The 10,481-nt window shown below is 38.9% G+C and overlaps 4 protein-coding genes across 4 annotated transcripts; 2 read left to right on the top strand and 2 right to left on the bottom strand.

Moving 5' to 3' along the window:
- The first annotated feature begins 1,048 nt into the window (after positions 1-1,048).
- LOC148174541 (brachyurin-like) lies at positions 1,049-2,554 on the top strand. The gene is made up of 7 exons (XM_088036859.1): positions 1,049-1,195; positions 1,497-1,506; positions 1,582-1,729; positions 1,777-1,943; positions 1,999-2,085; positions 2,137-2,276; positions 2,328-2,554. Exons 1-7 carry the CDS (start codon positions 1,049-1,051, stop codon positions 2,499-2,501), a joined length of 873 nt encoding a protein of 290 aa, XP_087892985.1. The 3' UTR covers positions 2,502-2,554.
- Positions 2,555-3,481: 927 nt separating this feature from the next.
- LOC148174542 (brachyurin-like) lies at positions 3,482-4,591 on the top strand. Its single transcript, XM_088036861.1, has 7 exons — positions 3,482-3,535; positions 3,588-3,609; positions 3,659-3,806; positions 3,852-4,018; positions 4,067-4,153; positions 4,201-4,340; positions 4,394-4,591. The coding sequence occupies exons 1-7, from the start codon at positions 3,482-3,484 to the stop codon at positions 4,565-4,567; spliced, it is 792 nt and encodes a 263-aa protein (XP_087892987.1). The 3' UTR covers positions 4,568-4,591.
- Positions 4,544-6,564, bottom strand: LOC148174543 (glucose dehydrogenase [FAD, quinone]-like). The gene is made up of 3 exons (XM_088036009.1): positions 5,782-6,564; positions 4,898-5,734; positions 4,544-4,851 (listed from the first exon to the last, which is right to left on the bottom strand). The coding sequence occupies exons 1-3, from the start codon at positions 6,525-6,527 to the stop codon at positions 4,587-4,589; spliced, it is 1,848 nt and encodes a 615-aa protein (XP_087892135.1). The 5' UTR covers positions 6,528-6,564; the 3' UTR covers positions 4,544-4,586.
- A 963-nt stretch (positions 6,565-7,527) lies between these two features.
- Positions 7,528-9,541, bottom strand: LOC148174544 (glucose dehydrogenase [FAD, quinone]-like). Its single transcript, XM_088036600.1, has 3 exons — positions 8,761-9,541; positions 7,891-8,715; positions 7,528-7,842 (listed from the first exon to the last, which is right to left on the bottom strand). Exons 1-3 carry the CDS (start codon positions 9,504-9,506, stop codon positions 7,575-7,577), a joined length of 1,839 nt encoding a protein of 612 aa, XP_087892726.1. The 5' UTR covers positions 9,507-9,541; the 3' UTR covers positions 7,528-7,574.
- Positions 9,542-10,481: the final 940 nt, after the last annotated feature.

Genomic DNA, 10,481 nt, shown 5'->3' on the forward strand with positions numbered 1-10,481 from the left:
AATGTTTTATTAATCCAACAGAAAAATTATTGGTTGAAGCATGCTAATTCGAATTTATTTTTTCAAATCTAATTCGGTCGAGATCTCGGTTGTTTTTGGACCAAAGTTAAATTAATTGTGTTCATTTTACGCAGAATCCAAAACTTGGCAATATTTTTTAATACGTCAATAAATAATCAAATTAGAAGCGTTTAAAGTTGCGAGTACAGAATTTTAAGTTCTTACATGTATAAAACTCGATAACTCCAAAACTAAAGAAGATAGAAAAATGCTGTCTTAAAATTTCAAACTCAAAAATTCTCAAAAACTTAAAAAAAATACCCTAAAGAATCATCTCGAGTTTGAAATTTTAAAATGATCAAAAAAATCAGTTTTCTGAATCTAATTCCGTCGTAATTTTGCTTATTTATTTCTTGAACTATTAATGCTCATTTTACAAAGATTTTTTTGCAAAATCGAAACTGAGCAATATTTTCACGTATGTCAATAAATACTCGAATTAGAACCATTTTAAGTCTCGGATAGTGAATTTTTAGTTCTACTGTGTTTAAACATCAATAATTCTGAAAAAGACGAAGACAGATAGAAAGATGCAGTTTACCATTGTTTCTCTGTCTTGTTTACTTAAGCTTAAAATTTTAGTTTTTTCCCAAAAAATTATCGATTATAAAAAACAAGTCAATATTTACAAGAGTTCAATTAATGAATTTAACTCTGTTTCGACTTTAATATGTGGACATTTTTCGCCCGATTTCAGACAAATATAAACTAAATAGAAAAATGCATCAACTCTATTGACGCAAAAAGTAGCTGAAGTTAAATTAATTAAAATAAAAGAATTAACCAACGGAAAATTTACATGATCTTCGTGACCAAGTCTAGATTAAATCAAACAATAGTCATCTACTGATGGAATTGATTAGCTTCGATAAAATCTTGCTTATCGGCCCTGTCCAGATTATCTCAAGTAGCCTCAACAAGTGACAACAGGATGTTTTTGTGAAAAAATAAATTGTTTTGGTTTTAGTTTATCAGAGTATCTTTCAAAATGCATGTAATGTTTAGGAACAAGCGGCACACAGAAAAGAGCATTTTTCTCGATTTTTGTTCGTTCTCATCACAAGCGGTTCGGACTACCTTAGCGCTGCCTTCCATCGACCAGTACAAGTTTGCACAGAAAGACGCGACGTCAAATGTAAGATTCTTTTTGACCCATTTCCGACAAAATTATTACTCGTACTAATGGGTTCTGTGTAGCGTGTGGCAATTTTGGAACACCTGTATTGTATAAATATATTTTGAAACGTAGAAGTTATGTTTATCAGTTCATAACAGACATCGTTTCAGGAACTCACCTCTTGAATCGATTTTACAATTTAATGAACTTATTAAGAGATTATCTGATATCCGATAAGAAACATAAAACTGCTTTTGTTGAATATACCGTCGACAATGCGTGTCGTTTTGTTACTTTTTTTAGCAACATTTGTATTAAGTGCCCCAGAGGTAAAAAAAACTGCATCGAAAAATGGTATCTATCTCAAAATTTTCAATTTTATAAATCTCACAATAATATTTTAGTGCGGATAATTGGCGGCAACCCCGCCGCCGCAGACCAGTTCCCATTTTCTGCAGCTCTTTACATTACAACAGCAGATGGACGCTACTTCTGTTCTGGTTCTTTGCTTGATCGGGAATGGATTTTAACGGCGGCTCAGTGCATTCATGAGTAAGCCATTTTCTTACAAGTTCGATCTTTAAAATTACAAAAAATAGAGCAATTTCAGTTACGATCCATTTGGGTTCAAACTTGCTGGAAGGCGAAGACGTAAACAGAGTTGTTTTGGCATCTTCAGAGCATGTCGTTCACCCAGATTTTAACCCATTGACTTTGGAAAATGACGTCGGGTTGATTAAACTTAGAATGCCGATTACCTACACAGGTAAAATTTATTTCAACACTAATTTAGTATCGCTTTTGAATGGACTTGTTTCTAGCCCACATTCAAAGAATTTTTACGGCTTATGGTAACTTGAGCGACTACACAAATCTTATTGCAATTGGATGGGGTCAAACCAGCGATGGTAGGTAACCCAACTTACTTTTTCACTTTTTTATTCTTTGGGTAATTGTAGCTGAGCCCGCTCTATCCAATCAACTTCAGTATGTTGCTTTAGCCGCGGTTTCAAACGACGATTGCAGAAGAGTTTATGGAGATCAAATTTCAGACCATATGGTTTGTGTGGCTGGAAATTATAACGAAGGTACCTGTGGGGTAAGGGTTTCAAAAAGAGAATTCTTTGAATAATTGTAATTTAAACTTTAGGGTGATAGTGGTAGTGCTCTTGTACATTACGACCCGACTACTAAAACGGTCCGCCATGTTGGAGTTTCCAGTTTTATTAGTGGAAATGGTTGTGAAAGTTATGATCCTTCTGGATATACGAGGACGTACAGTTTTAAGCCGTGGATTACTGACGTCACTGGGATAATTTCTTAGAGCTGTGATTTTTAAAAAAATATTGTAAAATAAAAAATGCGTTTTCATTTTCATTTCTTATTCTTATTAAAGTGGTATTTTTTTATTAAATAATTCTGTAAATTTGGGAATTTTAAAGTGATCATGTTCAAATTTAGAGACGTTAGTATTGACGAAGTGCACATTTACTGAAAAAAATATACAAAATTTTAGTTTAAGAAGGAGAGATTTTAGAATTATTTATTTACTGAACAAACCGAAACTTTTATTGTTGTCAATAAAATTCTGCAACTCTGGAAATTTTAAAGTGATCATGATTAAATTTAGATGCACTATTACTCATGATATTCCCTTCAACTGTATAAAATTACAAAATTTTAGTTTCAAAAGGAAAAATTTTAGAAATTTTTCTTTATAGGACTGACCAAAACTTTAAATATTTTCAATAATATTACATAACTTTGAGAATTTTAAACTAATCATGATCAAATTTAGGGACGGCATTAGTGTTAGTACGCTAATTTGCTGTGCAAAATTAAAAGTTTGTCGGCAAAAGAAAACGAGTTTTAGAATTTTTTATTGTGAAAAAGAGCCAACATTTTGAATATTTTTTATCAGTGATTTTCAAACCCTGGAAAATTTAAAAGATCATAACCAAATTTGGGGACGGCATTTATCCTAATACGTTAATTAGCTGTGTAAAAAAGTTACAATTTGTCGGACGAGAAGAAATTTTAGAATTTCACCATTCAGAAAAATACACAAACGGAAAACTATGCCACTTAAAAATTCTATCAATTTGAAATTTGGATCAGTTTAGACAATCAATATTAATGTCATTAATGTCAAAACAAATGTCAGCAATACTGATCGTGTATAGATCGCTTAACACTAGTTATTGATACTCTATTATCAATCAACAATAAAGAATTTAAAAGATAATCTGATTGACATGCAGTATAAAAAGTTCCTTTCAATGATAGAGCGTAGTTAATATCAGAATGCAAGTTCTTCTCCTACTTTTGTTCGCAACAACAGTGCTGGGAGCTCCAAAGGTAAAACTACAATAAAACCATTATTCCCAAAGATTTATATTTTAATTTTTAGACCAGTTTCGCTTCGAAAAATGGTACCTACTCTCTAGGAATTTATTTACAAAACTTACAAATTGATTTTAGGTCGAATAATCGGTGGCACTCCTGCTACCTCAACTCAGTATCCTTTTACTGCAGCTCTTTACATCACAACCGCAGATGGGCGATTTTTCTGTTCTGGTGCCTTAATTAGCCAAGAATGGATTTTAACAGCGGCTCAGTGCGTTTACGAGTAAGATAGTCAAGTACAGTTTCTTAAAAAATTCCAAAATGGTAGAGCAATTTCAGTCACAATTCATTTGGGTTCAAATTTACTAGAAGGTGAAGACGCCAACAGAGTTATCTTAGCATCCTCAGAATATTTTGTCCACCCATTTTTTAACCCACTGACTTTAGTAAATGACGTCGGGTTGATTAAACTTAGAATGCCAGTTACTTACACAAGTAATTTTTAAGCGACAATAATTTTTTTTTTAAATGAAAAAATTTCAGCATATATTCGAAACATTTTCTTGGCTTATGGTAATTTAAGCGACTACACGAATCTTATCGCTATTGGTTGGGGTCAAACCAGCGACGGTAAGTCAGTTTACCGTTTTTACTTTTGTAAAATCGTCTTACGATAGCTGAACCTTCGTTGTCTAATCAACTTATTTATGTGAATTTGGCGGCGGTTTCAAACGACGAATGCAAGGCGGTTTATGGTAATCAAATATCAGACCATATGGTCTGTGTAGCTGGAAATTATAACGAAGGTACCTGCATGGTTCGTATTAACCCATCGCATTTTTTTTTTATAAATAAATAAAATAATTTAAGGGCGACAGTGGCAGTGCCCTTGTCCACTACGACTCGACAACCAAAACAGTCCGCCACGTTGGCATTTCCAGTTTTATTAGCGGAAATGGGTGCGAAAGTTACGACCCATCCGAATATACAAGAACGTACAGTTTCAAATCGTGGATTACCGACATTACTGGAATTGTATCGTAGTTTAGAATAAATTTAACATTTATATATTTGCCCACTTTTCTTTTACATCTTGTGCTGCTTTTTCGGCAATCATCACCGCCGTGGCGTGCGTATTCCCAGACACCACCACCGGCATTATAGAAGCATCAACTACTCTCAGCCCGTTAATCCCATGAACTTCAAGTTTCGAGTTTACCACTGCTAAAGGATCGCTCGATGGACCCATCTTACAACTTCCAGCTTGATGGTTGACCGGTCCAGGGGTGTATCTGATTGCACAGTCCCAAAACTCATCACTGTCGTGCCTGAAAGAAGAAACTGTTATTTTGTTTAGACGCCAATCTATTTTACTTGTGGTTCTTGGAACAGTCTCCGTACTCCTCGTACACGAAGTCGATTCCATAATTTCGTTTTAGAACGGAACTGTTTCCTAGTTTTTGAGCCACTCGCAGTCCTTCAACGACGATTTTAACATCCTCTGGATGGGTAAGATATTGCGGATCTATGACCGGGTGATCAAAAGGTTTGTTTGATCGTAATTTGATAGTTCCACGACTCTTCGGATGGACGTTCACGGTGACTATTGAAAAATTTTTCGAAGCGTTGCAGAGATCAGGATCTGATGGTTCCCCCACGGCTCCAGTGTGCGAACAGGAGGCGTAAAACCCGAAGAAAAAGAACTGGAGGTCGGGATTATCACCCGCAGGATCTCCGTATTTACTCGTCAGCCTTCCGGTAGCTTGGGCACTGCCCGTGTAAGTCATTGGTCCTCTACGGTAGGTTAAATAGTTGTACACCGCCAACCAGTCAAGGTCGTTTGTGGCTCTCAGAAGTTTTAGTTTATAGTTGAGATTGAACGCGATGTGATTGTGGAGATTTTTTCCGACTCCCGGAAGATCGTGGATTGGGGTAACATTCACTTTTTGGAGATCTTCTTTGGGGCCGATTCCTGAAAGGAGGAGGAGTTGGGGTGAGTTGATAGTCCCCCCAGACACGATGATTTCTTTTTTGACTTTGACTCGGTACGTTCGATTGTTGTAGACAAATTCCACTTCAGAGGCCAGTTTTTGGTTCTGAGTGTTATCGATGATGATTCTGGTGGCGGTGGAGTTGAGCATGATGTGGAGGTTGGGGCGGTGGCGGGCCGGACGAAGAAACGCCCGCGCGCTGGTCATTCTGGTACCGTTTCTGCAAAAAGCAAGATAAAATTTCAAAGAAAAGTCGAATTAACTTACACTGAAGCCATCTGTGCTAAGGTAAAACCCGTGTAAGGATAGGCATTAAAGTCGTTAACAACTTTATATCCCACTTCTTTCGCTGCCTTGAGGACATCTTCATCGATTTGTGGCCGATCCGGAAACCTCTCGATAACCATGGGACCACCGGAACCATGCAAATCCGCTCGTACCAAAGACCCAATCTCGGGATTGTTCTCGGACTTCTTAAAATACTTCAACACCTCCCTGTGATTCCATCCAGGATTCCCCAGTTTTTCCCACCCATCGTAATCTTTCTGGGTTCCTCGGGTGTACATCATCCCATTAATAGTACCACTCCCCCCAAGAACTTTCCCTCGGGGCCAACTGTACCTCCTCCCAGGACACCCCCTGCAAGCTTCTTCTTGTGGTTCCGTCTTGTACCTCCAATCAATGTCAGGATTCCCAATAAAATTGTTTAACATTGACGGGACTTGAGTACCGGGGGGCTCATCTCCGCCTGCTTCAATCAAAAGAACCTTCCATCTGCGTTGTTCAGAGAGTCTTCCTGCAACGACGGAACCTGCTGCGCCTCCTCCAATTACCACGAAGTCATATCGAGGGTCTGGTTGGGATTTCGGGGTGATTCTTCCGCAGATTTCCGACAAGTCGCACTGGTTTGTTAGTAAAGTGTTGACGATGCTCATGAAGAGGACGTAGGAGCCTCCGTAGCATGTTGTAGCAAGAGACGGGCCGATGTAGGGTGCTTCACAGCCACAGTTCATTGTGGAAAATGGTAAGTGGAGATGTGGCGCGGTTTTATTTATTTCGGTGGGAGGAGAATGCAAGTTCGAAGTTTGTTTTAACAGTTATAGAGGAGGCATTGCAAGAATTTTGTTATTTGAAGTTATAGACGTGATAATAATGCATTTGAAGAATGAACACTGTTTTTGTTTGAGGGGCAAAATTGTTGGGAAAATTCGGTTATTTACATACTTATATACAGGTGTCCTGAAATTAACGCGAATTTATCAAGCAGTGCAACGTTATTGCGTATTATTTATTATCGTTTTTTTTGCGTTTTTACTTAACAATCTGTCTTCTTAAAATTCCAAACTCAAAAATTGAGAAAAAAAATTAATCTCAAAGAATCATAAGTTAAAAATGGTCAAAAAAACAGTTTTCTGAATCTAATTTCGTCGATATCTTGCTTATTTAAAGAGCAATTTTGAATAATTAATACTCAATTTACGCAGAATTTTTCGTAGAATCCAAAATTGAGCAATGTTTGCAAATACGTCAATTAATAACCAAATTAGAAGCGTTTAAAGTTGCGAATATTAAATTTTTAGTTCCTGAGCAATCCTAAACCAATTATATAATCCAAATCATATGCTTTCTAGCGTCGGTTCACAAATAACTGAGTTAGAGGAGTTTGAAGTTTACTGTACCATTTTTATGACACTTCGGACTCCAAGAGTTTGTAGACTACTTTCGGAACACCTTATAATTCATAATCTTTAGTATGTGCAATTTTCCGTTTAATTTAATGTTTATCAAATGCATTTTCACGTAAATGAAATATTAAAATTTAAAATTAAGTGTCAGTTTTCAGCTATCTTTCCCATAAATCATTGCACATTTTCAGATATCGCGCATAATTAAATGACATTGATATCGCAGTTATGCGGCGAAGAACTTAAAGTATTACAAACGCATAAAACAATCAGTAATTTGGATAAAAATAATTTTCGCTGTAAATAGTTTTTATGTATGTAATTTCCTAGAAAGTGGTAAAATTGCATTGTTCTTTAGATAACAAACTAAAAATATTAGTTAATTTTTGACCATTTCTGATTAATATAGTCCACTCCTTTTTCCGCAATCATCACAACAGTGGCATGAGGATTTCCGGAAACTACATTCGGCATGATGGAAGCATCCATCACTCGAAGTCCTTCGATTCCATGAACTTGCAGCGTGTTGTCCACGACGGCCAAAGGATCAGACGCCGGTCCCATTTTGCAAGAACCTGCTTGGTGGTTCTCACCATCAGTGGCGTATCTGATGGCACACTCCCAGAACTCATCGGAGTCGTAACTAGAAGAAGAAACTCAAAGAACTGTCATTATATCAATAAGCGCTTACGTGTTATCTTTAGAGCAAGTCCCGTAGTCTTCTTTAACAATTTCCGCGCCGTATTTCTCTTGCATGATTGTCGTGCTGACAAGCCGTTGTACTACTCTGACTCCTTCGATAAGGATTTTAACATCGTCTGGATCTGCGAGGTAGTTGGGGTTCATCAAAGGAGCGTCCGTTGATTTGTTTGTGTGCAATCCGATGTAACCTCGACTTTTCGGTTTGATATTTACTGAGGAGATCCCGAAAGTCTTCACCGCTGTTGGGTCATCAGGGTCCGCCAACTCTCCCACAGTGCACGTCTTGCAGCATCTCGCGGAAAATCCGCCCATGAAGAACTGCAAATCGGGATTATCTCCTTCCGGATCGCCGTATTTCGTGGTCAACCGTGCAGTGGTTTGCGCCATCCCCGTGGACGACAGAGGTCCAGTTCTATTGCTTAAGTACCTATAAGCTTGGTTCCAGTCGAGATCATTCGTGTTGTTTAGACTGTTTAAATTGATGTTAAGGTTGAACGCGACGTGGTTGTGGAGGTTTTGACCAACTCCAGGCAAGTCGTGAAGTTGTTCAATACCGACTTTGTCGAGTTCGTCTTTGGGTCCGATCCCCGAGAGGAGGAGGAGTTGAGGAGAGTTTATCGTTCCACCGGAGATGACGGCCTCGCGGGTAACACCGACGTGGAAGACATCGTCGCGGTAAGTAAACTCCACTGCGGAGATCTTCTTGGAGTCGAGGAGGACTCTGGTGGCGGTGGAGTTGATCATTACGTGGAGGTTGGGGCGGTCGCGAGCGGGGCGCAGGAAAGCGCGCGCGCTACTAACTCTCGTCCCATTTCTGAAGAGAAACAATTTGATTTTGAATGAGTTGGTTTGAACTTACATGTTGGCGGCCTGAGCCACGGCAAACCCGGAGTAGTTTCCGTTGTTGATGTCGTCCACGGCGTCGTACCCCAACTCTTCGGCGGCTTTTAACACGTCCCAAGACAACATCGGGGCGTCGTTAAACCTCCGGATGGTCATCGGACCTCCAGTCGCGTGTATCTCTTCACCCACTAGAATCCCAATCTCCTGGTTGTTCTCAGACTTTAAGAAGAACGGGAAAACGTCCTCCCAACCCCACTCGTCGTTTCCTAGTTCCTTCCATTTGTTGTAGTCCTTTGGGACTCCTCTCATGTACATCATTCCGTTGTACGCGCCACACCCTCCTAACATCTTCGCACGCGGCCAGAAGCACTGTCCGCCATTTTGCAAACAGGCGTTCTCTTGAGGATCAATGGTGTACTGCCAGTCCAAGCCTGGCTGCCCAATAAACCCACCTAACATTGACGGTACTTGGCTTCCTGGAGGTTCATCCTGGCCGGCTTCCAACAGGAGGACCTTCCAATCGGGGTTTTCGGAAAGACGGCCGGCGACGGCGGCGCCTCCGGCGCCGCCTCCTATCACCACAAAATCGTACTCAGAGTCGGGTTGGAGGACTGGAGTTATTCTTTCACACATTTCGGTGATGCCGCAGTCATCGCGGAGCAAAGTGTTGAGGAGGCCAAGGAACGCCACGTAGGTACCTCCATAGCAGAGGTTTCCAAGAGACGGGCCGATGTACGGAGGAGCTTCACAGGCGCAACTCATTGTGAAAACAACGAAAAGACTATTGAAGTGACTGTTTAAATGTGCCTAAAATGAAGAGCCATTTTACTGGAGTATTTTCTTGTCTGAAGATAAATTTTTACAAAGAGGAGATAAATTTTTCGTCTAGGAACGAATGGAACAATGAAAATTCGGCTCTTGAAGTGTTATTTTAAGAGTATTATTTTGTGAGAAATATAAAAACAGAAATGATGCGGAGAGATTGCGTTTAAAAATTGCGTCAGTCACTCAAAATTGGAATAATTAACCTTTACACTGCTCGGTCCGGAAAAATCCGCAAAATAATAATCCGCTCAAACTGCTCCGAACGGATATATTTATTGATTAAGAAGTGGTCAACTGCTCAAAACGTAGTTTTTTGAAGACGCAAATATGGTTATTTACGTCAGAGGAATACACAGTCACAATGGCTTTCATTTTTTTAAATACATTTTTTTTACCGTTCCCTGCTCAGAACGTATACATACAGGTGTCCCAGAACTCGCGCCCCATAGAGCAAGGAAGGGTGCCGACAGCCATACAGATGGTAAATTTCAAAACAAAAATTGACTAAGTTTAATAGTATTCAAGAACTGATAAAAAGTTAATAACCAATCCCGAAAGCTTATTCGAGAAGTGGAGTAAAAGGCCATCCCAATTTCCTAGGCAACGAGAGTCTAATATTCATCTGCCCAATGGATGATAGTATGTGTCCATAGTTACCATTTTTCAAATTCTGTTCAGCTTCAGGATTGGCTACAGATTTTTTGACTTATCTCGGTTATTTTTTGAGTTAAAAAATTGTAGCTTTGAAATTTTGGTTCAGAATTATTGCCTCCATAAGCCCTTTTTCTCTGGGGCACCTGTATATCCGTCTACGACTAAAATTCATTTGAAATCTATTCCATGCATCTTTTTATCCACGCAGTTTAAAAATAGATACGAACTAAGGGCCATGTAATATCACCATAATAATCA

Source organism: Gnatocerus cornutus, chromosome 5 (genome assembly GCF_029298725.1).
Source record: "Gnatocerus cornutus isolate USDA-ARS CGAHR chromosome 5, icGnaCorn1.1, whole genome shotgun sequence".
NCBI lineage: Eukaryota > Metazoa > Arthropoda > Insecta > Coleoptera > Tenebrionidae > Gnatocerus > Gnatocerus cornutus.